General features: G+C 49.7%; 2 protein-coding genes and 1 long non-coding RNA gene across 4 annotated transcripts; 1 reads left to right on the forward strand and 2 right to left on the reverse strand.

Annotated features, from left to right (window-relative positions):
• Positions 1 to 1,149: 1,149 nt before the first annotated feature.
• Positions 1,150 to 8,675, reverse strand: LOC147238947 (uncharacterized). Its single transcript, XR_015111751.1, has 3 exons — positions 8,329 to 8,675; positions 2,473 to 2,528; positions 1,150 to 1,673 (listed from the first exon to the last, which is right to left on the reverse strand). It is a non-coding gene; the product is annotated as an uncharacterized LOC147238947 (long non-coding RNA).
• On the forward strand, positions 3,243 to 11,694 carry LOC147238948 (FERM domain-containing protein 7). Of its 2 annotated transcripts, none has more exons than XM_086196966.1 (12): positions 3,243 to 3,719; positions 6,316 to 6,420; positions 6,505 to 6,547; positions 6,928 to 7,006; positions 7,964 to 8,061; positions 8,182 to 8,296; positions 8,360 to 8,507; positions 8,912 to 9,007; positions 9,094 to 9,257; positions 9,382 to 9,450; positions 9,643 to 9,715; positions 9,800 to 11,694. In XM_086196966.1, the coding sequence occupies exons 1-12, from the start codon at positions 3,591 to 3,593 to the stop codon at positions 10,997 to 10,999; spliced, it is 2,319 nt and encodes a 772-aa protein (XP_086053092.1). In that variant the 5' UTR covers positions 3,243 to 3,590; the 3' UTR covers positions 11,000 to 11,694. The 2 variants fall into 2 exon arrangements, with proteins under 2 accessions (XP_086053092.1, XP_086053093.1); XM_086196967.1 differs by lacking the exon at positions 3,243 to 3,719 and adding an exon at positions 5,899 to 6,222.
• Positions 11,695 to 11,966: 272 nt separating this feature from the next.
• LOC147238949 (serine/threonine-protein kinase 26-like) lies at positions 11,967 to 27,046 on the reverse strand. The gene is made up of 12 exons (XM_086196968.1): positions 26,765 to 27,046; positions 17,756 to 17,824; positions 17,511 to 17,672; positions 17,195 to 17,251; positions 16,741 to 16,849; positions 15,947 to 16,104; positions 14,489 to 14,674; positions 13,839 to 13,981; positions 13,664 to 13,760; positions 13,455 to 13,517; positions 13,116 to 13,243; positions 11,967 to 13,019 (listed from the first exon to the last, which is right to left on the reverse strand). Exons 1-12 carry the CDS (start codon positions 26,783 to 26,785, stop codon positions 13,004 to 13,006), a joined length of 1,209 nt encoding a protein of 402 aa, XP_086053094.1. The 5' UTR covers positions 26,786 to 27,046; the 3' UTR covers positions 11,967 to 13,003.
• Between the last annotated feature and the right edge of the window lie 468 nt (positions 27,047 to 27,514).

Genomic DNA, 27,514 nt, shown 5'->3' on the forward strand with positions numbered 1-27,514 from the left:
GGACGCGCGGCGAGTTTGTGATGTTTGTTTTGATCTACAGGGTGGAGTTCAGGGGTCAGAGAGTATCGGGTGAGAATGTAACTACTCATGACGGTCTCTGTGACACGCGCGCGCGCACACGCACGCACGCACGCACGCACACACACACACACACACACACACACACCGCTGCTATTTGACTTTCCATACACCCGTTAATGGCTTGCACCTGCTCTCTGTTCAGTTTTTTCCAGCACGTCCTTCATCAGGACACAATCATTCTTTCTGATTGTTAAAAATCCTTTTTCCACCTTCGTTCTCTGCATCTTTGTTTCATTTTTCTATCCAACGCCAGTATGACGGATTTCTTCCATGTTGGATTTTCCCCCAGAGGTTATCAGGGCAGTAGCTGTATTGTCTTTGAGCTCGTCATGATGTAAATGTTGATTGTTCGATGTAACGCTCAGTCTTTCAGTTTCGCTTCAGCATCTCAGACCCTCACCAGTGCACTTCCTCAAGGCTCCAGCTGCGTTAGCTGAGTGGGCTAATTCCTGTTAGCCTTGTGCTAACTTGCATGTGGATCAGTACTTTAATCACATGGTTCCTCCAGATCTTCAGGTATCTATACACCTTTTCACCACTGCAAACCTAACCATCATGGCCGCACCTCCTACATCAGCACACCTTGATGTGTAATGCCTGTCAGTGCCAGCAGAGGGAGACAGAAGCGCAGAACTGCTGCTTTAACAGCCTTCACAGTTTTTATTAACAAGTTCCGATGAGCGTGTCGGACTTCCTGATTCTTCACCGTTTCAGCTCAGAAACAGGACACCACGGGGAAGCGTACACATCTGTCTGTCGTCACTTACAGTGTAAAGTTTCTACTTCCTGTCCCAGCAGGAAAAGAAAGTTTCAGCTGAGTTGCTGAACTGCAGGTAGAACGAGAATCTGCAGAGTTAGAGGACGATAAGTGTGTGTGTATGTTTGTGTGTGTGTGTGTCAGGAGGGAGGCAGCAGCATAAAGACGCCAGATGCTACTGTGTCAGGCAGTTTTAGGTGTGTGTGTGTGTGTGTGTGTGTGTGTGTGTGTGTGTGTGTGTGTGTTAAACAGATGGTGAGTGGAGACAGGCAGGATTGCATTACAGTATCAAAATGACTGTTTATGTCCGCTCAAGTGTGTGTGTGTGTGTGTGTGTGTGTGTGTGCGCACTACTCTTTCTGGCTCATCCTCAGGTCTTTATCACCATCTAGTGGTGTGACAAAGATGTGACACACACACACAACAGCAGAGTGCAAACATTTCGAGAGACTTGTTATTATTACATGTATATTAATTACATATCGTGATCACTGTTCATTACATTTTATAAGCGGTATCCCTGCTCCCAGTCAGGAAAGTAGTTCCGGCTACGTGTCTGATTCTACCACTACAACCTCTCCTCATGTTAAACTGGTATTCATCACCAAGGTTACACACAACCCTCCTGATGTTAATGCAGGCAGAGACGGAGCTACGTTAACACTTCCCACCCACTACCAGTCATTGTGCTAAGCTAACTAGCCTGGGACAGAAGGGTCCCTGCCGTCTTGTTTGTCTCTGGGACGATGCATGATGAGAGAGTTTCCCGACAGGCTCCTGAGGTCCTTTGAACACAGGTGTATCTTTGTGAGGGGAGACGATGCGTTCAGACCACCTGCATGACGAGGAAAACATGGGGGGGGGGGGGTTATGAATGACGGCAGTTCAGGACACCTGCTCTGAATAAATAACAAGAAAACCACAATAAAACTGAAAAATGAAGGAATGTGGGAATAAAACTGAGTGATGGGTGGTTTAAAGTCATGTGACAAACATTTCCAGGTAATCTACAGTAATCATGAAATCTACAGTAATCTAGTAAACTACAGTAATCTAGAAATCTACAGTAATCTAGTAAACTACAGTAATCTAGAAATCTACAGTAATCCAGTAAACTACAGTAATCTAGTAAACTACAGTAATCTAGAAATCTACAGTAATCCAGTAAACTACAGTAATCTAGAAATCTACAGTAATCTAGAAATCTACAGTAATCCAGTAAACTACAGTAATCTAGAAATCTACAGTAATCTAGAAATCTACAGTAATCCAGTAAACTACAGTAATCTAGTAAACTACAGTAATCTAGAAATCTACAGTAATCTAGAAATCTACAGTAATCCAGTAAACTACAGTAATCGAGAAATCTACAGTAATCTAGTAAACTACAGTAATCTAGAAATCTACAGTAATCCAGTAAACTGCAGTAATCTAGTAAACTACAGTAATCTAGAAATCTACAGTAATCTAGTAAACTACAGTAATCCAGTAAACTACAGTAATCTAGAAATCTACAGTAATCTAGTAAACTACAGTAATCTAGTAAACTACAGTAATCCAGTAAACTACAGTAATCTAGAAATCTACAGTAATCTAGTAAACTACAGAAATGGAAGTCATCTGAAATGACCTACACTTGATATGACGGCTGCATTAATGTTGCTGAAGACACCGTCTGTCCCACAATGTCCTGAAAGGATGAGGGGAAACAGACAATGTAGCTGACCAACGTTTTTATGTGTGTCAACACACACACACACACACACACACACACACACACACACACTTTAAGTGCTGGGTCTGAGCTTGAGGCTACAGGAGGCATTGCACTACTACCCTACTTTAGGACAGGTCACTTCCCTGAAAGCGTCCAGCCACCGTGAAATTCATATTATTCAATGAATGGACACACACACACACACACACACACACACACACAGCTGTGTTGCTATTATTTCAGATGATGTTGCATTGACTGAATTTCATGGAAACCCTAACCATGGACACACAGACACCTTAACCTTCACCTGAGGACTTCACGGACTCCATATAAAGAGAGAGAATCGGTCTGCAGATGTGATACAGATGTGTTTTCCGAACTTCATGTATTTGGTGCTTCGTGCAACCCAAGAATCACACGTGACCCTGATGCGAATCCGATGACCAGTAAACATCAACCGTTTCCTGAATCTCGTTATCTCGAGTTAGTCACTCTGTACTCTCGCGATGGTGACTTCATCGTACTCACGGTTGAGCCTCTATGGATCCCACCGTGTTTGAAGTAACCTCGTTCAGTGTCACGTGTAAATTATCACATAAAAACACTCTGTGACGCAATAAATGACCTCGGCTCCAGTTAACCAGGAAATACCGGGACCGCGCCAGGAGTCCTCTATTTCCTGTGACAAGTCCACGTGATGATGCTCCTGTTTTCCTCGTGCTTGTCGGACTTGGATCAAACTTTCACTTCCGCCGCTCTGTCGGTGTGTCCGCGCGTCTCGAGACGCCCGCGCGTCATTACGCATCAGAGGAGCGCGCGCCGCGGCAGCAACAGCAATTCATCCCCTGAGCAGAGCGGCGAGGAAGAGGAGGAGGAGGAGGAAGAAGAAGAAGAAGAATTAGAAGACGAAGGGGAAAGGACGAATAAGAGGGTGGAAAAGAAGAAGAGGAGGAGGAGGAGGAGGAGGATGAGGAGCTCGCTACTTCTCCCGACTGCCGGCGGGTGACAGCTGGGTCTCTGAGGCGGGGAGACATGGTGGACCGGGAGCGGCGCACCGGGAGACTCGCGAGCCTCGCGGCCAAGTCGCGGGTCTCCAAAGAGACCAAGCTCCGGCTGCGCGTGATCTTCCTGGACGACAGCGAGCGCACGTTCGAGGTGGAGGTGAGTTTGTTCGCTCGTTGCGTGAAGAGTGACAGGAGCTGATTTCACGTGGGGAGGGAGTTCACAAGGGATGGAGTTTCATCAGAGTGAGGGGAGGAGCCATCACAGGTAGCCAGGTGAGTCAGGTGAGCCTCAGCGCCTCCTGGTGGAGGCAGGAAGTGACATGTTTATGCATGCTGAGGTCCTCCTCCGAGCAGATGGACCAGATCTTCCAGAACCTGGTGATGGGTCGCCCTGACGAATGAGAGTTTACCGTGACGAGGAGGCAGCCGTAGAACAGGAAGTTGTAGTAACTGGGGTCACATGGTCAGACCTCTGATGACGCGTCTACCAGCTGAGCTCACAGCGCTACCTGGTGGTTAATTTTGGCTCCCGTGGTCTGTCTTGCTAACATTACCTGTTGCTAACAAATATTTATTGTGAGTCACGTGTCAACTATTTCTCCGTGTCGCCAGTTACATCGGTGATGCCCTGGTATCATGTTAGCTATGAGGTAGCGACGTGAGGAATGTGAACGAACTACAGTCACCATGGCAACACCACCATTGTAGAACACTCCTTTTATTTTAAGAATAAAAAGATGATCAGTAAACACTAATGTCATAGCATGTCACGAAGCTAGTAGCAAGCTAATGTGTAGCTAACTGATGAAGCTGAACCAACGTGGAACGTGTTTGCTAGCCGTTAGCTTTCGCGCCCCCCGCTGGGTGCAGGAGTTTCATCAGTTTTTTATTCTGAAATCACAAGTGTTGCATGTTGGCCTTGTCTCTTTTGTTTCTGTTTTTTTTTTAACTAGAGGTTATGACAAATGGTTGAGATTAGCTTCGCAGCTTGGTGATGCCCCAAATAAAGGACTTACAAAACCGCCTGAAAAGCGAGTGGGAGAGAGCCTGCTTCTCTCTCTCTCTCTCTCTCTCTCTCTCCTGGCAGCCTCAGGATGGCCGGCAGAAGAGGAAGAAAGGATGGAAAACTGGAGGAGGGTCAGAATAATCCTGACCACCAGGCAAACCTGCCGTCGTAGTTGCAGAAATCGGTTTTAAATATGTCTGTTTCTCCTCTGACCCTGATTTTCAAACCCTCAGGGGAAAACGCTGGTGAAGATCAGACCCAGCGAAGAGAAAAGAAACATGGATGGATGGACATCAGGAGGGAGGAGGAGAGGGAGCTAAGGGATGGATGGAAACTAAACCAGTTTGGAGAACCGGTTCTTGTTATGGCATGGAGGAAGCAGGCCGGAGGATTCCTCTCCTGTTGTTTAGTAGCTTATTAAAACATCCCAACCACCCGGAAAAAGAGCTTTCACACCTGCTAACAGAGTTCTGACCCAACTAACAAGTCCAATGGTTCCGGACCAACATGATAGGTGTGCTGGCCCCTGAGGCCCAGTTCAGACCAGTCACTCACAACCAGACTGGGTTCAACTCTCAACATTCAACCGCGCCTTGAATTGTCTGAAACTGGATTTGGAGATTTGATGCGACCGCAAGTTCACATTGCTGCTACGTTGTCCACAATTTTCTCTTCAACGTTCCCTACAGTGTTCTAAAAGTGATCACTGGTCCGGGCCTCAGGTGCGATAGTCCCTCAGGAGCGATAGTCCCTCAGGAGCGATAGCCCCTCAGGACCTCCCTGGTTCCATCTCGGTTACCAGCGGTGAACTGGGGCCTTGTTGAAGAGGCGGTCTCGGTGTGTTCCAATACTTCAACCAATCACTTTAACCCTTTGACAAAAAAGGAAACGTGGCAACAGCGAAATGCTACGATGCTAAGCTCCAACCACAGCTGTGGTGGTCACAGCAAACACAAACACAGGCAGCTGATTTCACAGGTCTGCTGCAGCAGCACCACAGCAGCTGTACGTCGGTGTAGTTTTCCATCAGATGAACTTCCAGTCGGCAGATTGGACATTAAATTAACTGCTCTGCTGTTCTGGGGGCGGCCGTTTGTTCCCAGTAATCATCGGTTGGGCCTGTGTTCTTCTTCATAATTGGCTACAGCTGTTCCCTCCATCCTCCTCCTCCCTCTCTTCGTCTTTCCCCCACTCATGACAAGTTAATGAGGGAGGTCCAGTGACCCCCGTCGGAGCGCTAAACACCAGCTAGCAGACAGTGAGCGCTGAAATAACCTGGCGTAGGGAACAATGCATAAACACCATCACGGTAAATAAAGATGGATGTACAGAGGGGTGAGGAGGAAGAGGAAGGATGGAGGAGGAAGGATTTATTCAGGGGAGGATGGATATCAAGGGTGGCGGGGGGGCAGAGCCTATCCCAGCTGACATTGGGCGAGAAGCAGGGTTCACCCTGGACGGGTCACCAGTCCATCGCAGGGCCATCAGGAGCAGTTAGGGAGGACACTTGGACACGGTCACCGGGGAAGTGGGGATTGAACCAGCGACCCTTCAGTTGCCAGACGGCCACGCCACCTCTGAGCCACGCCGGCCCCTGGGAAGGACACATGAGATGTCAAATCCATGGAGAATTATTCAAACTCATTTTTTTAAAGTACTGTAATTTACGTAGGAGACACAGAGCCAGACTTAAAGATCGTCCCAATTAAAAATCCAATTTCTCTCTCTCTCTCTCTCTCTCTCTCAGCAAAAGGTTTTAGGTTGCGACTTCTTCAACAAAGTGTGCGGCCACCTAAAACTGCTGGAGAAGGAATACTTTGGTTTGGAGTTCAGACACCACAGCGGCAACTACGTAAGGCACAAGATGGCAGGCTGAATGTTTCCGCCAAGGCTACAGAAGGATTAGCCTTGACTTTGTCCCCCGTTTGCGTTGCAGGTGTGGCTGGAGCTGCTGAAGCCGCTGGCCAAACAAATTAAATGTAAGTCATTAATGTTGCTCACTGTAGCTACAAGCTGGCAACAGGACATTAATTTAGTTCATAGAGCCAAGGCGCAGTTCGAGTTAGCAAGGGAGCTAACGTTAGCTAACATATTGCTGATACAACACATGAAATGGGAACTCTTGTGTTTCGGCCCTGTGCATCTTTGTCAGATGTTCATTTATCGCTTGATGAGCCAAATATATGTTAAAAACTTAAGTACCAAGGCACTTATACACCAAAATTCCTGTCTTTTCTCCTCCTGTGTCAAGGATTACACAATATACAATGCAGACATGCTGTTCCCTCTACCTAAATCATGCTAAACTAATCACTCATTCTAATTTCTGTCTGTAATTCTTGTCTCTGTTCTCCATCAGACACCAGTGATTTGTTCTTCAGGTTTATAGTCAAGTTCTTCCCTCCAGACCCTGGACAACTGAAGAGGGGCCTCACCAGGTACCAGCCACCATCTTAGAACTTGTATATCACAACAGCTCCATGTCATTTCTGAACAAAGAACTGCAGTAACACAAAGTGTTACACAGAAACTCTTTATTTCTGCTGCGACAGTTTGTAGATCCAGTTTTAAGCCGGACAAGAAGACAGAGCCCCTCTTCTGGGGGGCAGAGACCCAGGCTAGTTAGCTTAGCACAATGACTGGTAGTGGGTGGGAAGTGTTAGCATTAGCTAGCTCAGGTCCAGGCTAGTTAGCTTAGCACAATGGCTGGTAGTGGGTGGGAAGTGTTAGCATCAGCTAGCTCAGGTCCACGCTAGTTAGCTTAGCACAATGGGTGGTAGTGGGTGGGAAGTGTTAGCATCAGCTACCTCAGGTCCAAGCTAGTTAGCTTAGCCAAATGGCTGGTAGTGGGTGGAAGTGTTAGCATCAGCTGGCTCAGGTCCAAGCTAGTTAGCTTAGCACAATGGCTGATGTTGGGTGGGAAGTGTTAGCATCAGCTAGCTCAGGTCCAGGATAGTTAGCTTAGCCCAATGGCTGGTAGTGGATGGAAGTGTTAGCATCACCTAGCTCAGGTCCAGGCTAGTTAGCTTAGCCCAATGGCTGGTAGAGGGTGGAAGTGTTAGCATCAGCTAGCTCAGGTCCAGGATGCTGGTGTGTCCAGCAGGAATCCTCCTCCTCCTCATCATCATCAGTAGCAGCAGTCGCTCTTCTAGTCCTCAACAAACATTTGGTTCTGCTGGCAGAGATGGAGCTATGCTAAGACTTCCCACGCCCTACCAGTCATTGTGCTAAGCTAACTAGCATGGGTCTCAGCTCCCTGGACCATAAGAGATTCCCCCCCCTAACAGTTGCTGTGTTCCTTCAAGACTGGGAGTTTAGTGAAGTCAGCACAAGTTCTATTGCCTGAAAATAAGGTGTGTGTGTGTGTGTGTGTGTGTGTGTGTGTGTGTGTGTAGGTATCTTTTTGCCTTACAGATAAAGCAGGATTTGTCTAACGGCAGTCTGACCTGTAATGACAACAGCGCCGCCCTGCTGGTCTCCCACATACTGCAGTGTAAGTATTAAAACCTACAGCCCTCATTTTCAAAAGACCTGCAACTGTCTAACATCTGTGTGTGTGTGTGTGTGTGTGTGTGTGTGTGTGTGTGTGTGTGTGTGTGTGTGTGTGTTACAGCAGAACTAGGTGACTACGATGAGGAGCTGGATTGTCATCATCTGGAGATGAAGCACTACGTCCCTAATCAGGAATATCTGGATCACAAGATCATCAAATTCCACAAGAAACACAGGTACACACACGTACACACACACACACACACACCTGCTGGTGTCTTCATCCTCTGTCCCTGTAGGGGCGTGTCTCCGGCCGACTCTGACATCCACCTGCTGGAGGTGGCAAGGAAGTTGGACATGTATGGCATCCGGCCCCACCCGGCTCACGACGGCGAGGGGATGCGCATCAACCTGGCGGTCACACACTCCGGTGTGCTGGTCTTTCAGGTACCTGGTTCAGGATCCAACAATACGATGCTGAGAACTGATGTTCTACTAGAAGGAGGAAAGTTCTGGTGTAGCATGAAGGAGTGCTGGTAAAATGAAAAAGAACCCAAAAGAAATTGAAATCAATGAATCATAAAGGTTTAATCCATCAGTATTTAAAGAAACGGCGTCGCCTTGTCGATTCTGACATCAGCAGGTCGCTGCTCCGCTTGTCTGCCTTTGGGTTCTCTTTTGTTTCATTTGAGGTCGTTCCTGTCAATTCTCACATGGAGAACAGTGATGACTCCGTCAGCAGACTGAAATCAGTTCCCAGCTTCTACAAACATGTTCATGAACGAGAGCGCGGGTGCCGCTGACACTGATGATGTGTGATGGTGTTTTCTGTTTTCTGGCTCGCCGTGCAGGGGAACACCAAGATCAACACCTTCAGCTGGGCTAAGATCCGCAAGCTGAGCTTCAAACGCAAACATTTCCTCATCAAGCTGCACGACAAAGTTGGGGTGAGATTCTCCTTCGCCGTCCTCTCCGGCGTCACATGGACGCGCCGCGGATCTCTGACGTTCATGTGTTGGTGTGTGTGCTGCAGCCGTCGTGCAAGGACACACTGGAGTTCTCCATGGCCAGCAGAGATGTCTGCAAGTCCTTCTGGAAGATGTGTGTGGAGTACCACGCCTTCTTCCGCCTGGCCGAGGAGCCCAGGGCCGTCCACAGGACACTGCTGTCCTGTAAGGGTTCCAGCTTCAGATACAGGTGCAGCGCACATGCACGCACGCACGCGTGCACACACACACACACACACACACACACACACACACACACACACACACACACCCCAGCGTGTGACTAACTGGCTGGTTTGTGTCTTGCGGTCCAGTGGACGGACTCAGAAGCAGCTGCTGGAGTGTTTGGGATCAGGAGAGAAGAAACCGTCTCGCTTCGACAGGTGAGGGAGGAAGGATGGAGCCGCCATGACGCCTCGGTCTGGGCGTTGTAGTGCTAAATAGAGCTTCATTCTGTCAAGCGCCTCCTTGTCATGTGACCTTGTTCCCTCCTCTTCTACTTCCTTTGACTGTTGAGGTCTGAGATTCATGGCCAGTTTTCTCTGCATCAGTTCTGATGTTCTCTCTCTGTCCAGGACTCACCGCCAGTCCGACTACGACCGCCAGTGCCGCTCGTCCCCGGACCTCCTCACCGACGTCTCCAAACAGGTAGTCCAACCACTCCAGGAAACACTAGAGGTCGCTGCAGCTACAGAGCCCAACCTGTGTGTGTGTGGTGTTGTTCCCCCGCAGCTGTACGAGCACGCCCACCCGTTCCCCCGCTCCAGTCGTGCCTTGGCAATCCGGAGTCAGGACGAGCTGGACCCGCATCAACTGGACTATGATGATATGGAATCGGGGGGAGGGGCTAAGCGCAGCCAGTCATCTGTCGAGGTTACCCAGAAGCCCCGTGCCCTTGCTCAAGTCACTCCTCTCTCACCATACCTCCACCATTTAAGCCCCTCCCCCAAGTTAAGGTCGGCCTCCACATCTGTGATGGATGACATGAGGGGGGGCCGGTTTGGAGCTCAGCGCCAAGCTCAAAGGCTCGCCGGGGTCTATGGGAACCGCTCACGGCGCCGGCCCAACCCCCAACCACACCCAGACGCGGCACAGCAGCTGGTTCTTCTCTACCCAAACAATCCTGCCTACCAGTACCACCCCATCCTCCCAACGTTCCCATTGGCTGCCTCCTCGCCGCTCACCCGACACCCTTACCTGACTGACTACGTCGCCGTTTCGTCCCTGGAGCGATTCCCGCAGCCAAGACGACGGGATTACGTAACCATGGATGGACTATCACGCCCATCTTTCTTCCCGCTGACTCACGATTCGCCGTCTCACTCGCCGATCAGAAGGAACTTGCGGCCCTCGGGCTCAGGAGGGCTGGGATTGGCCCGGGTGTACCAGACAGGAAGTAATGGAGCAAGGTTGTTGGGTGTTGGACATACAGAGGCGGGGCATTACAGCGATGACTCCAACTTCCTCCCAGGGCTACCTCGCCGTGTAGCTAGCCAGCCAGATGTTAAGTTTCACCTTTCAAGGAGTTCTAACCCCGCCTTTAACCCTGCTTCTGAGTTCCGCCCCCTTGGTTACTATCCTCACTTGACACGACCCTCCAGACCAACCTACCTCCCACTTAACTCCTCCCCTTTACCTGAACGCCCCACCTCTCTGTGCATGATGGGCGGTGCTACGAGTAGCTACAGTGATTCGGACCCAGAGGTTTTCTACCCATACTACTGCCCGCCACCCCCACTAGGAAGAATGGTGCGGTCTGCTGGAATAGCCAGGATGAGGTTTTCCTCCGGGAGTCTCCAACTGGATGAGGAGGAGGAGGAAGAGGAGGAGGGAGCGAGGGACAAGGCAGCAAAGGAGGTGAAGAGAGAGGAGAAGGAGGACGCACGCAAGGAGGTGAAAGGTGCTGCCAAGGTTACGCAGGTCACGCTGTAGAGAGCGACCCACGCGTGTGATTAACATGACGGCTCCACGTGTGCGGGAGGCGTGTCCTTCACATGTGTATTAGAACGATCAGATATAGTTTTGAACTTTGTTTTAGCAAAAAAAAAAAAAAAAAAGATCTTGAGACTTCCTGTTTGTGTACATGTATACAGACGTATGCTAGCTGCCAGCTCGGACGTCGCTACGCCAAGGTGACAGGAAGTTAGCAGCTTAGCGTTCCAGTTGACCAGAGCAATGTTACTGGTGTAAACTCAGTGGGCAGTCACCGCCCCTTTTACATTTTAAAACTAAACAGTAAAAACCAACCTACTCACAGCAAGCCAGTAGCTACTAGTTAGTTGCTAACTAGTAGCTACTAGTTAGTTGCTAACTAGTTAGTTGCTAACTAGTTAGTTGCTAACTAGTAGCTACTAGTTAGTTTTTAGGTGGCTAGCTGGACGGTAAAATAAGGAAAGTCAGCAGGGTTGTGTTGGTGAGTAGTTGTAGATATACAACCTATTACCTCATAGTTACCACGTTACTTAACGTTAACAACATCTGTAAGATGGATTTCTTGTCATGAAGGAGTTTCGTGGTGATGTCAGTGAGCACGCCGCGCTGGATCTGCTCGTCAGAGCTACAACGCTGAAGGACAATCAGCTGTTAGCCGTGTGAGGACAATCGTTGGACTGCCACTTGAAAGAAAAATGATGACTTTAACAATAAAAGTGTGATGTGTCTAACAGCCCAGGGACTCGTTGGTAACGTACTTAGTTTTGTGTCTGGGAATTAAATCACGTTAACACAAAAAAATAAGCGGCCAAGTCAACGCTAACCAACATTCACTAATTCAAGCCAAGCAGCAGGTCAAGGCTGCGCTGGACCAAAAAAACTCCACACACAACAAACAGTGACGGTGACCAACACTGTTGCTACGTCATGGAATTAAAAAACAGACGTAACAGCTCACACTTCTCAATCCAACTTAAATATTTATTAATAAAACTCTACGTCCCGCTACAAAAGAGTACATTTATGTAAAATCTTACATCTCTCACTTTACACCCCCTTCAACAAGCCCTGGCGCGTCCCTTCTGATATACAAAAGACAAAAACATACAATGACCAAGTTTTATAGTGTCTTTGGTACAAACTACCAGTAATGCTTTTCATGCCAGTTCTATGTGGGTTCTTGAACAGAACCGATTGCAGCGCGAGGCAGCAGCTGGAACAGGGATCTCGCACCTGTGCTCTCCGCTCAGGTGGAACCCCTACGGCTCCCCCGGCAACGGGATTGTCAGAACCGTCTCAGCGAAGGGTTACAGAGGTCCCGCCGCCTTGACAGTGGGCCGTGAGACATTTGACCCTGAACGCTGCCTACAGGAGCTGCCGCCTGATGGGCCGACGCCCCCGCAAGGAAACTGCCATTCAAAAGCATTGCTGATGACATCAAATGTAATATTGGCGAATATCTGCTGTCTCAAGTGCTACTGAACAAACGGAAAGACTCTATAAGTCAAGCAAGTTACGACGGAACGAACCACTGCTGACGGACCAGAACCCTGCCACAGCTGTGTGTGTGTGTGTGTATACACACACACACACACACACACACACACACACACCTCACCATGACAAAGTCAGGGCCTCTTTCAGACGCCATGACTTGCATAAAGGGTTAAGGCACGTTAGGATCATGTAGGAAGTGAAGGTAGACGATAATAAAAACCGTGTTTGAAGTTTGTCGTACAAATTGTATTTTTAAAACATCAAATTCAGAAATGTTATTCAAATCTAGAGGAGTTCTTCATCCAGCAGCAGTGACTTTATAGATATAACATATAGTGTATATATTACAGTAGTAGTGTGTGTGTGTGTGTGTGTGTGTGTGTGTGTGTGTGTGTACAGCGAGGAGACGTCGCCCAGCAAATCTCCTCTGGTTCCTCTCGTCCAGCAGCGTCACCGTACGGAGACACAGTCTCTCCTCCGCTACGTCCTTCTCTCCCCCTCTGCTCCTCAGTTGGTGGTGAATCTGACGACCAGGCAGGGAGAGGAAATCCCGACAAATTCAGTTCAGAACTGAATAAATCTGAATAAAGTACGCAGGTGTCAGTCACGCTTCAGGTACCTGGCGATGATGCGCGTCACCATGCGGTCGGTGATGCCCGGACACACCTCCTCAGCCAGTCGGATGTTGCGTTCCAGCTCCTCGATGGCCAGCCGCTGCTCAGAATGCTCCTTGTGTTGCTGCTTCAGCTGCAGAAGACAGGAGCTCCATTTTAGAGGCTGAACATCAGGAAAACAGGACAAACTGGCCTCCTCCGCGTCCTGAGAGCGGCGGAGGGCTGAGAGATGGAGGAAATGACCTCCAGGGAGGCGCAGAGGCACTGCCAGGAGGCCTGAGACTACAGTGCACCAGAGAGGAAGTGAGGGCGGTTCCTCTAAGAGAGCAAGGCTCTGTACCAACCTCGGTGAAGACGGGGGAGATGACCGTGGTCAAACTGCCAGATTTGGTCAGCTGATCCTGAGCCTGCTCAGGTGAGGAGGAGGACAGGGTGGAGAGCAGAAAAACAGGAGGGTAACGTTTTAGAACAGTTCTACAACACAGCAACTAAGCATCCTGTGTTATTGAACCAGGTTGGCGTTTCCCTGCCACCACACCTGGATGGTACCCACCGTTCCGTTGAGAACCTTCCTGCCCTCCGCCTTCTTCTTCCGGACGGTGGTGAAGCTCCACTCAGGAGAGTCGCTGTTCTCCTTGTTACTGGACTCGCTTGACACAAACACACAGACTTGAGTAACTCGCCGTTCTGGCAGCCACCACCGGCCAGTGATTGGGGGTGGGGTTTACCTGTCTGAGTCATCTGAGCTGCTGTCGCTGTGCCCCTCCTCCTTCCACCTCCTGTACCTGTCAATCAACTCGCTGAGGTAGGACGTCTTCTTACAGTGCTTGACGATGAACTTGTGTTTGAGGAGCTCCTTGGCTGTGGGACGCTGCAGGAGACACAACATTTACTGCTGAGGAGGAGGAGAGCAGTTGGTCCACCAGGGGGCAGCAGAGGAGCACCAACCTGAGGGACCTGCCTCCTAAAACCTGTCAGGTCACTGCAGTTTGCAGCTCGGCGTTCCTTAGTGTTCCTCAGTCACGCTCATTAAAACTGACATTTGCACAAATATTTCTTTGATCGGAAAAATCCTACAAATATGAACCCAATCAGACGTGAGCAGCAGGGTCAGCGCCTCAGGTTTGGTAGCCAGCGGAGCCGTCCTGAGGTCCGAGTGGTTCCGACCCTCACAGACCTCAGAAATGACACCCAGGCACCAAACACAAAGGTGACCTTCAATGAGTCTCTGGTGGTCCATCGTCATGCCGGAGGACAAGAGACCCAGGCTAGTTAGCTTAGCACAATGAATGGCAGTGGGTGGGAGGAGTTAGCATAGCTCCCTGAACCCCTGAGCGCACGGGAGGAACTCTCAGGGTACTGAGGGGGCGGGTCTTACGAAGGCCGGGTCCTTGTTGAGGCAGGCCTCGGTGAACTCCTTGAAGCTTTTGGAGAAGTCTCCCATCAGCGTCGGAGGAGGAGACTTGGGGATGTGGAACAGAACCCTCATGGGATGCATGTCTGAATTTGGCGGTTCGCCTCTGGCCAGCTCGATGGCGGTGATCCCCAGCGACCAAATATCAGCCTGGCGGAATACACACAAGTACTACATGTTAGCTTGCTAGCAACAGCTAACAGTAACAGTAGATTACGACAGTTGGGAAACACAAAAGAAGCTGCAGCCGGCAGGTGTCTACTAGGGCCACACACACACCTACAAAGGTAAACACACACACTAACAGGTTTGAATGTCACCGCTTGACTGGCTCTAACACACACACACACACACACACACACACACCTACCTGAGGGTCATATTACAGCACTACTTCTGGACACCTGTCACCCTCTGATTGTTAACTCTGTTACCGTTACACACCCTGACCAGATGGCAGCCAGAAACACACACACACACACACACACACACACACACACACTCTTATCATTGATCTATAGATATTTTTCTTCTTGTCAAGTGTTGGACAGTAGAATCTTAGCTTAGTTAGCTTAGCATCACTTTCAGCTCGGTTCAGCCAATCAAAGAGTTCAGCAGGTCACCTGATCAGAATGGATTACAATCCTGATCACAATCCAGTCAATCCATCATGATCAAGAGTCACGACTGGGGGGTATGGTGATCATGTGATGACAGCCCCCCCCCCCAACACACACACACACACACACACACACACACACCAAGATGAGTCAAACCGCATCACATGACTGAGTACACACACCGCCAAACGATTCGCTTCATTTACAAATGAGTGTGTGTGTGTGTGTGAAAGAGACACTTAAAGCCTGATTTATGCTTCTGCGTCGTGGCGACGCCGTACCTACGCCGTAGCCCCTACGCCGTAGCCCCTACGTCGTCATTGTGCATTTATAGTTCTGCGTCAAGGGAACGCGTTGCTCTGTAATTCACCGCCAAGCCACTAGAGGGGTGTGGCTTTATCTTCGTATGGTTTTGGGGGACTCTTGTCGAATTCCTTAGTTTTCTTCCGGTCATAGCACATGGGTCAGAGACAGAGACAACGATGGAAGTTGGAAAGGTGGTCATACCTGCGAACCTCCTCGATAACTCTTTCTTCGGCTTGGTCCATTTTTATTTTTGCGTGTTGCTCTCACCACAGAAACTTTAAAAATGGCGGTGTTGTTGTGCTGAACCGGAAACGTCGTGTGAGCGGACCAATCACAGTCCGTTGACGTTCACGTCACTACGCGTCGACGCGACGCGTAGTTGGAGGTGCACGTCGGGCTACGGCGTAGGGGTCTGCGTTGACGGCGTAGGTACGGCGTCGCCACGACGCAGAAGCATAAATCAGGCTTAAGGGGGCGCTGGTGTGGTGCGTCTGACCTTGGAGTCGTAGGCGGACTGCTGGATGACCTCAGGTGCCATCCAGAACGGCGTCCCCACGAAGGTCTCCCTCTTGATCTGCGTGTCGGTCAGCTGACCTGCCACGCCGAAGTCTGCCAGCTTCACCTGGCCGTGTTCCGACAGCAGCACGTTGGCAGCTAGGCAGCAACAACAGTTACAGTAGTACTACTACACTATACTATTACTATCAGTAATAGTATAGTGTAGTAGTACTACTACACTATACTATTACTATCAGTAATAGTATAGTGTAGTAGTACTACTACACTATACTATTACTATCAGTAATAGCTCGCGGGGAGAAACCCTACTGGGACGCAGCCTCTCATGGAGTTAAATGGGAGTACCTCAGTATGCTGTGCTAGGTGACATCTCTGCCCCCCTCTAGGGGGCACCAGACTCGGCAGTACTGCAGTCTGAAGCTCTGCCACATATACACGATACACCAGTACTGCCCGTTTACAGTCGTCTCAGGTATTCATGATACTTATATTACTGACTATTACTGCTGAAGGTGTGTTTGACCTGTCAACAGTGGATACAGAAACTTCAAATACTGCATTCTTTATGTGTATTAATACAGTATCTTCAGGCTCTTTTCAAGCATCAGTTTCACTGTGCTACACAAAGTACTACAGGTCAGTACTTCATATATTACTCAAAAACTTTTAAGAACATGAGACTTGAAGTGAACACATCTACTCTGAAGGTGTCCAGAAGTACATGTAGAGTGAAGTACTGGGTAGTACTCTCCATGCTCACTGCGTCGCTACCTTTGATGTCTCGGTGGATCTTCTTCTCTGAGTGGAGGTAGTCCAGACCCTTCAGGATCTCCTTCAGCATGGTGGCGATCTGAGACTCGTCAAACGGACCTGCCCGCAGCTACACACACACACACACACACACACGGATGACACAGGTGTCAAACACTCAGTGAGACGAGGAGCCAGCACCTAGTAACTCAAACACACCCTGTTCCTCTTGACAGAGGACAAGAGGAACAGGGATGGCGTGTGCTGACGTAGAACTCTCAGATCAGCACCAGGTGACCTCACCTGCTACCGCCCTGGCTCCTGGAGGAACCAGGGCTCCTGTGTGTAACTCAGTCACACTCAGGAGCCTCCTTACTCTGAGGGAGTCCAGAGTGAAGCTCGGGAAACCCCTTAGCAACTAATGATGTCAGAAACTGAAAGCCCTGCCTCCTGTGTCTACCAGAGGGAGACTCACCAGGTCCAGAGCAGAACCTCCACCCAGATACTCCATGATGATCCACAGTTTAGAGCCCTGAAAAACACACACACACACACACACACACACACACACACACACACACACTCTGTCCATTTCCTGGTCTGGACTCGTAGTCTTGCTGATACTAGTGTGCATCATGGGTTTGTGGGTCACAGCCATGATGTGGTACATTTACTTCTGGCTCAACCAGACACTTCAGATAACCTTCACCTGAGGACTACATTTCTCATCATCTCCTCTGCTCATAAGCAGTACCGCCTCCACCAGCATGACACTGAGTACTGAGTAGTACCTTCAAGTAGGACCCATAGTACTTGGTGATGTAGGGGCTGTCACACTGGCTCAGGACCGTGATCTCTTGCTGGATGTCCTCGATTTCATCCTCCGCCTCCTCCAGGTCAATGGTCTTAATAGCCACCACGCTCTGAGATCGATTATCTATGCCTTTAAAGACCTGCGGGCATCACAGCCAGAGATCAGACACTAAAGATCAAAGATCAGAGATCAGAGGGAATCTTCAGGAGACAGCAGTCTCACCTCTCCGAAGGATCCTTTACCGATCCGATCCAGTTTGGTGAATAACTCCTCGGGGTCGATCTGAGTGCTCTGAGAGGAGAGCAGACACACACAAACGTTACACGTATGCACACAGCTAGTATGTAGAAATACTACATGCATGATCAATCAACCACGACAGACAGGAACACAAGTACAAAAACAAATCCACCTGAATTCACACCTGAAGACGTTACAGGGTTAAAAAAGTCCACAGAATGATCACAAATGTTTGTGAGAAATCGTCCGTCTGCTGAGACGAGATCCCAGAGGAGAGAAAACTTTCCACTCTTCAGCTGAACTGGGAAGCCATGCTGGACTCAGCTGGGACCAGTTCAAGGGTTTCATCACGTACAGGTCCTGCAGGGGTCAGTATGGGTCACCCTGTGCTTTGCATTTCTGTTGAATAAATGCAACCTTCCTTCCTCCTCGCTGACTAATGACATCAGAACTGGGTTCTACTGCACGACAAAACGTCTACCACTTCTAACATGACGGTGTTACCATGGAGACGCAGGACTTTATACTGGCGTGTAAAACAGTGAAAACACATCAGGAGAAGCACAACAGCCAGAAGCTTCTCAGAGACGTAGAACAGCCACGACTAGAATGTGTCACAGGGAACTTGTCTCAGCGAGCACGAGTACTGCTACACAACCCTGCTGTTACCCAACACACACACACACACACACACACAAAAACATGGGAGGAGACAAGCACGACAGTTACAGATAACAGGAACTGAACACACACAGCTGCCTGACCACCCCCCCCCCCCACACACACACACACACACACCAACCCCACCCCTGGACTAGAGCTGAACTAGAGCTGAACCAGTGCTGGACTAGAGCTGGACTAGTGCTGAACTAGTGCTGGACAAGTGCTGGTCTAGAGCTGTACTATTGCAGGACTAGAGCTGAACTAGTGCTGGACTAGAGCTGAACTAGTGCTGAACTAGTGCTGGACTAGAGCTGAACTAGAGCTGAACTAGTGCTGGACAAGTGCTGGTCTAGAGCTGGACTAGTGCTGAACTAGTGCTGGACTAGTGCTAAACTAGTGCTGAACTAGTGCTGAACTAGAGCTGAACTAGTTCTGGACTAGAGCTGGACTAGAGCTGAACTAGTGCTGGACAAGTGCTGAACTAGTGCTGGACAAGTGCTGGTCTAGAGCTGGACTAGTGCTGAACTAGTGCTGAACTAGAGCTGAACTAGTGCTGGACTAGAGCTGAACTAGTGCTGGACTAGAGCTGAACTAGTGCTGAACTAGAGCTGAACTAGTGCTGGACAAGCGCTGGTCTAGAGCTGGACTAGTGCTGAACTAGTGCTGGACAAGTGCTGAACTAGTGCAAAACTAGTGCTGAACTAGAGCTGAACTAGTTCTGGACTAGAGCTGGACTAGAGCTGAACTAGTGCTGGACAAGTGCTGAACTAGTGCTGGACAAGTGCTGGTCTAGAGCTGGACTAGTGCTGAACTAGTGCTGGACTAGAGCTGAACTAGTGCTGGACTAGTGCTGGACTAGAGCTGAACTAGTGCTGAACTAGTGCTGGACAAGTGCTGGTCTAGAGCTGAACTAGTGCTGAACTAGAGCTGAACTAGTGCTGGACTAGTGCTGAACTAGTGCTAAACTAGTGCTGAACTAGTGCTGAACTAGAGCTGAACTAGTGCTGGACTAGTGCTGAACTAGAGCTGAACTAGTGCTGGACTAGTGCTGAACTAGTGCTGGACAAGTGCTGGTCTAGAGCTGTACTATTGCAGGACTAGAGCTGAACTAGTGCTTCACTTGTGCTGGACTAGTGCTTAACTCATGCTGGATTGGAGCTGGTCAGAGCTGGACTAGTGCTGCATAGAACTGAACTAGTGCTGGTCTCGAGCTGTACGAGAGCTGAACAAGTGCTGGTCTAGAGCTGTACGAGATCTGAACTTATGCTGGTCTAGAGCTGTACGAGAGCTGAACTTATGCTGGTCTAGAGCTGTATGAGAGCTGAACTTATGCTGGTCTAGAGCTGTACGAGAGCTGAACTTATGCTGGTCTAGAGCTGTATGAGAGCTGAACTTATGCTGGTCTAGAGCTGTATGAGAGCTGAACTTATGCTCGTCTAGAGCTGTATGAGAGCTGAACTTATGCTGGTCTAGAGCTGTACTAGTGCAGGACTAGAGCTGAAGTAGTGCTTCACTTGTGCTGGACTAGTGCTGGACAGGTACAGAAACAGAACTGAACTAGTGCTGTACTAGTGCAGGAATAGAACTGAAATAATGCTTAACTAGAAGTGAACGAGAACTGAACTAGTGCTGGACTTGTGCTTTACAAGAACTAAACCAGAACTTAACTAGTGCTGGACAAGAGCTTGACTAAAACTGAACCAGAACTGAACTAGTGCTGGACTAGAACTGAACTAGTGCTGGAACAGAACTGAACTAGTGCTGGAACAGAACTCAACGAGAACTGAACTAGTGTTCAACTAGAGCTGAACTTGTGCGTTACTCGTGTTTAACGAGACCTGAACTATAGTTTAACTAGAGCTGAAGGTGTGCTGGACTAGTGCTGAACTAGTGCAGGAATAGAACTGAGATAGCACTTGACTAGAAGTGAACAAGAACTGAACTAGTGCTGGACTAGTGCTTTACTAGAACTAAACAAGAACTTAACTAGTGCTGGACAAGAGCTTGACTAGAACTGAACCTGAACTGAACTATTGCTGGACTAGAACTGAACTAGTGCTGGAACAGAATTGAACTAGTGCTAAACTAGTGCTCAACTAGAGCTGAACTTGTGCTTTACTCGCGCTTAACGAAAGCTGAACTATAGCTTAACTAGAGCTGAACTAGTGCTGGACTAGAACTGAACTAGTGCCAGGGATACAAGATGGCAACTAACATTGCTTATTCACTGGACAGTCGCCCAATGATACCACAATGAAGGCACTGCAGCATGTGACCGGCGCTGATCCTCACTCGTGAGCTTGCTAGTTAGCTAGCTAGTTAGTTATCCAAACTTCCAGTTATAACAAGCCCTGATGAAAACTTTTATTTTATAATCACAAAATGAGACCACGAGCATCCCAAAACCTGGTTTAACACTCCTGGGTTTAGCCCCGCCCACAGCAGTGATGACTGGCTGAGAGAACAACAGGGAGCCGAGTTTGTGTCCTGCAGCAGAGCCAGAGGTTGGCGATGCCGCGGCTGCACGTGGACACAACAACCCTACCGGGGTTCAGCAGCAGCATGGAGAGAACGAACTGAGTTTCTAGTGTTTCCATGACGGCCTCCAGCACTTGTTATGCAAGTCAGCGCTGGCGATGACACACACTCACATCTTGATCTCCAACCGTCAACTGGTTTGGAAGCCCATGTATTAAAGGGCCCATATGGTGTTCCTGTGGTGGCGTCTGCGTTTCCTCTGAACTAAAAAAGGAACAAACGCGCACGCAGAGAACCCACAATGTTGCCACACCCTGTCAGCAAACACAGCGCCGACTGTCCGCCACAGATCCGCCCAGCCACACAGACAGAACTGCAGTATACCTCCAGAGTGAGTACACAGAACTGCAGTTTTTCCCAGGCTGTGGTGGAGGCCGCACGGTTCTGGACCTGCCGCGTCACATCAGCCTCCACAGACGACGCGTTTAAATCTGAACTTCCTCCGCTACGTTAAGGTGTTTTCAACCTGTTCCGTCCGTCCACACTGGCGCCGGATTATGACCCGACACAGAGCCCTCAAACTCGAGATAAGTGGTCAGACGTGCGTCCACCTCCAGGCCGCTAGGAGGCAGCACGCCGCCTTACAGTCCGACTTCCCTCTGGTTCAACAAACTGAACCAGTTGAACCACAGAATTCAAAACCAAAGACATAAGAAAGGAAGAATGAAAACTCCAGCTGGGACAGAAGAACGTCACCGTGTTCAGTTTCTACACAGCAGCAACGGAACCAGCAGAGTCCGACTCATTGAGCCCTCCTGCTATGAAGTACAGAAAACTACTACGACTACCATAATTCTGCTTCGTGTACTGTGCGGACCAAAGTACCACTAGAAGTACTTTAGTTCATCCACCAGCCCCCCCCCCCCCCCCCCCCCCCACACACACACACACACACACACGCACACACATACGGACACGGACACACGTTCCTCAGGGTTCTAGTTCACTAGATTCCCAGGATGGACTCTGAGAAGCGTCTCTCCCCCCCCCCGTTAACCTTTGACCCCTGGCGCAGGGGCGCGTCAGCCCGGTGACTGACAGCAGACGGCCTCATTTCACAGCTCCAGTCAAACTTTAACTCCGCTCACTTAGAGAAACACCAGCCGTCTTTATCGCTGTCGCCCGCCGGGGTTTGGCGTTAATGTTTAACCGCAGCCAGAATGTCAAGATCACGTTGTGGTCGCAGTAGTAGTTGGGGGGGCAGTACTCAGTACACCTGCACCTCTGAATACCAGAACTTTATACTTTACCGGGGGCCGGACTCACAGTTTCCGACTTCCTGAAGACTTGAGGAACAAGTCCAACTTGAGCGCAGCAGAGAAGGTCTCTTTTTCCGTTCATGAGCGCATTTATCAGAGGGCGGCTATCCAACACCTGTACACACGATGTACTACTACATGTGTATTTGTGACGTGTGTAGTAACGTATGAACTTTTCGTTCTGCAGTTCAGAAACTGGTTTGAGTTTTTCTGGTTCTATCAAATATTTCCTTTGTTTATTGTTCACACGCTAAAAATCCACGTTTCATTGAATTCATTCACACTTCAGTACATTTTACCCTTCAAGATTAATTCATGTCATCGCTAGAAAAACCGATGCGCCCTGACGGACCGGCGCACCACGCGTCGGCGCCAGTGTGGCGAACTCTCCTTCAAAATAAAAGCAGCCGTGCTTTATTTCATCCTGTCAGAGCCAGCTGACACTCTTATTCTGGAACATTCTGAACCGACGCCAAAAAGGATTCTGCTGTTAGCGGCTAGTCCAATGTCTCCTGAGTCACAGCTGATCAACCTGGGAGGAGCTGCTGCCGCCGCGGCAGAGAGATAAAGGTGAAAGGTTGATCCAGGTCAGCGCCGCACGCCACAATGGAGAGCCCTGGTCTCGGCTCTGGACCGAGTCCTTCAGGAAGCCAGATCCATGTCTTCACTAACAAGTTGTGTTTAAATATCCGAATGTGTGTGTGTGTGTGTGTGTGTGTGTGTGTGTGTGAGTGCACGTGCGTGTTTGAGGCCAAAGGTCACAGCTGCTGGTGGAGGAAGTCCAAACACAGCATTCTCACCAATGACCTTTGCAGCGCGGCGTCATGTGAAAATCTCACCGCACTTTAATATTTCCTGTTTCTCTCCAACGGGACTCAGGACACGAGGGTAGTTAGCGGCCAGCAGCCGTCACCAGGAAACATGGTCGCCTCCAGCTCTTTTATCATCCCAGGTGACGTCACCAGGGCGGTCGCCATGACAACCAGTGACACCGGGGAGTGCCCGAAAACCCACCACACTAAAAATAAAAAGTTCTTTCTTTCCCAGGAAACAGCAGGACTTTAAATGTTGTTGTGATTGGAAAACCAACCTCTGGACGCGGGATGCCGTCAATCAGCTGATCCCATCAATGAAATCCCAGCAGGACCATCGTAAACCAATAACCAATAATAAGGAGCTCCTACGTACGAGGACGACGGAAGCAGTCAACTCAGACCAGAAGAAGACAACCCTGGCCCACCTCTGGATGTCCCTCAGGGTCCATTCAGGGCACTACTGTCCACGGGCTCCCAATTTTCAGAACCTCCTCAGGGCATCCTTGAGTCCCAGTGGAGGTTTGGAAGAAGAATTTCTCTCCACACATTGCGCGGGTATCACGTTAGGGGGAATTTGGGAACCCCTCCTCCTGTGTGAGGACCTGGGAACCAGGATCAGTATGTCGGGGTTCCGGCGTAGTCAGTGGATCTCTGGTTCCTTGTTTATGGTCCGTATGGCAACTTGAGATGTTCGCACACAGTTGAAAGACGACAGACGCGAGAGGAGAGCGTCAGAAGCAGCCAGTTACATTCCGCCAACAGCATGAATCCACTACAGCAGCTCCGTGACGTCATCAGACTTCAGACGTCCCACACGGTTCGTCTCGTTTGCGCTCCACATGGAGAGTTTACGCGGACACAGCCAAGGCGGCTCAAGCAGAAACCACAAGCTTCCGCGTCCTGACACAGATTCTGCGTTTATAGGAAGACCCTGTTGATGGAGATCATCCTGGACCTGAATGGCAGATTAAGCAGGTTTCAGTCTTGATGTGCGCCTCGCGTCTCATGGTACAATATTCCGCCTCCAGTGACTGTTTCATGGTAGACCCCCGCTGCTGCCGGAGAACCTAGCAGGACCTGTTCCCCGAGCAGCACACACTACAGACGAACCGTAGAGTTAATATTCAAAACAGCGTGGACCATAAAACCGGGTCACAGCAGGACTGTTCTGGACTAACGACGAGCCACAGTCCCAGCAACACCTCCGATCTCTGGGGAGGTTCACAACCACTGCCTGCTGACTGGAGGACAAATGCCGGCGCCCCGGCGGTCCCAAGGTCACTGGGGCATGAGCCCTCCAATTGTGATGAAACCATCAGGTTTCAGGTCAAACGGTTAAACTACAGCATCGCTGCCAAAGGAGGAGTGGCCCTCACAGCAGCAGCCATGACCGGATCCCTCACTACCAGCCATGGGTCCCAGGAAGATCGCGTCAAACTGTTTGACAATAATCGATGAATCGTTTCAGCCTTTTATCAGGCAAAGACGTCAAACGCTTGCTGGTTCCAAACCCTCAGACACGACCAGGCGCTGTTGTGTCCACTTTCTTTTTCTGGTTTTTGGACGGACGAGAGACGCGGGTCACTTTGGACTCTTTGGCAAACTGCAAGTGTCAAACAGGAAGTTAGCATGTCAGGGAAGAGGAATTTTTGTAGTCCACATGAGGCTAGCATGCCAGCGATGATGGTATTTTTGTAGTCCAACAGGAAGTGATCATCTCCACGGTCATCCGTAGTCTTTCGTTAGCACCCCGCATTTCTGGGACTCAGAAATGCGTCAATGGTGCCTGTCGTTCAACAATGCCAACACACTTCTGGGTTTGAGGACTCGTCTCTGCGCCGCTAATCGTCCCCTTGACTGCTGGCGTAAAATCCAAGTTTAGCACGAGACAGCAACCATTGAGACCGGCCTTCCTTGACATCCCTGCACTTAACTGGACGGACATTCTGACTGGTCTGGAGACGGAGTGTCATTCATTGTGTCATTAAACCCATTAACGAGTTTATTGTGTGGTTTAGTATCAAACTAATTTGTATTCGGAAGCCTTTGATGCGTAGGGGGGCGTCTCTGTGGTGCCACAGTACTTGAGCTGTAAGAGTACTAAGACACAATCAGACATTTACAAATACTGCATCTGTCCAGTGGGCCGTACTGCAGCCACAGCCGAAAGAATTCGATTCATCACCAATTTTATACAAACAAAACAATCAGTTGATGACTCATGTTGTTGAAAAAAATCAATACAACAATGAAGCAACTATCAGGAGACGCTTCCTGCCAGGTGACTGTCAGTCGCGTCGTCTTGGCGTGACACAACGCGTTGCTCCGTGCATCAGCAGTCTGGGCACTGCTGCAGGGTGTCAGATGTGTTGTTCTAACCAGCATGTGTCACCACTTACGCCCCCCCCCCCCCGTGCATGCCCCGCCCTACTGAGGCCGACCTGAGCTGGCGTGGTGACAGGCAGGTAGACACACCTGAAGGCCTGGCAGACAGGAGGACGAGACACACTCATCGCTAAGAAATCTCACTCTGAGTCCTCGCATTTACTTTGTCAGTCCAGTTTCAGACGAGACGGACGCGGGATCACAGCTGGATTCATGGATCCGATTAGGACTAATCAAACTGGTGTAAACACTCCAGCTGTGAGAACAGGTAAACAACTGCGATGATGTCACAGGTCGGTCGGAAAAAGGAAAAAAAAAAATCAGGATATGGTAAAGTCACGACGTACAAATTAGGATGCTATGAACTACAAATTAAATATCAAGACAAAATATTCCTGACCCTAACACCTCAGAACCAATCAGGGGAGAGACAACACATCAACACTCGTGAGGACGGACGGCGCCACGTCCACCTTCAGGTCACCGGCTGACGCGGGAGGAGCCTGTAAGAGGGTGAGATGGAGGGGACGGCGTTCCCACTCGGTCGCCAAGTCCCGTGAAGGAAGCAGGGGTATTGATCGAGAATTGCTGTCTGAGTGGGATGTATTGACGATCCTCTAACTGGGACGTAACTGGTTCCAGTAGCACATCCGAGTACCAATGATATTTCTGATATTTGTAACCATCACGGCCGGCGTGGAGCAGCTGGGTCTGACACTGGAACAGCCACAGCTGGGGGTTCTGAAAATGACACGTTTAATGATAGCGTCTCACGGCCTCATCTCTGAAACACAGGCCAGCCCACCACCAGCCAGCATCGCAGACGTCTGGTTTACGGTCACCGTACGAATATAAAACTCCATACATCAAATCACCGATACCTTTCAAACTGATGGCTGTCGAAATCAATAACGCATCCTATCGTTCCTGTCATTACCGTCTAAACAGTTATCGCGATATATATCGGGATAAAAAGCTGAGTATCGTTATATAACCGTGTCTCCCTATCACCCTGCCCTGTGTGCACTAAGGGCGATAGCCAACTTTGTCAAACTCTCCCGAGTCTCAACTCCTGACAGTGCCGACAACTTGACGGGCACCGCCGAGGTCGAAGCTCCAACTCCAGTGTTTTTCACACCGCAGCGAGTTTACCGATCTTCTCCCCCAGCCGGGCTGGGTCGGAGGGTTCTACCGACACTAGCAGCAGGTCCCCGGGTTAGAGGTTCGGCGTTGAACCACCCCGCCTCCGCCGTGGAGGAACTGGTTTAGGAGGTTCCCACCGACGCCGAACCCGAGGCTGCCGCCCCGGCCGCGTCCCTCTCGCCGCTCACCTGCATACCAGGAACTTCCATGGTGACTTCAAAGTATGAACGCCCTTTTCCTCCTCCAGGTTGCTGCGCTTCTCCTTCTTCTCCGCGAACTTTAGCTCCTCCTCGGTCTTCGGGACACCAGAGGAACTCTCCCCGGAGAGCAGGCTCAGCTTCCCGGCCCGGGCGGAGGCATAAATCCCTGGGAAAACAGAGTTTTGTTGGCGGACGACGGCGTCTGGAGGGGCGCAAACACGGAGAAGTCCTGCTGAGTTCGCGGCGACGAAAATGCTGATGTACCCGGGACGAGGACGCTGGGTCCCGCCCACCGAGGGGCGGGGGCATACTACGTCACTCACCCGGACGCCTGCCGCCCCCTGGTGGCTTCTACCGGTCTATCTAGTAAATACATACAGATGTATTTTCTTGTTATAGTAGTATTATTAGAGGTATATTATTACTATGTACAGTTTTATTTAATTAAATTGAATTAATTATATTTCAGATATTTTGTATAATTATATATTTCCTCACCTTGTGGGATAACCGATTTTTCAGACCACAACTACTGGAGTAAAGGATGTAACTGGTTCCCACAACGGCTGGTTCCCACTTGTGATAAGTTAGTCGACCAAACTAATCGGTGGGAACCAGTTACATCCCAGTCAGATTACTGGACCTGCAGGGGCGAGTTCAAGCTTTTGACCAGAAGTCCATCAAAGTGCGGGGACGAACTCAGATAAAAGCCGTAGCTGCTACGGCGAAGACACCGGT

Source organism: Aulostomus chinensis, chromosome 24, assembly GCF_037954235.1.
Source record: "Aulostomus chinensis isolate RoL2024-O1b breed Wild chromosome 24, RoL_Achi_v1.0, whole genome shotgun sequence".
Classification (NCBI taxonomy): domain Eukaryota; kingdom Metazoa; phylum Chordata; class Actinopteri; order Syngnathiformes; family Aulostomidae; genus Aulostomus; species Aulostomus chinensis.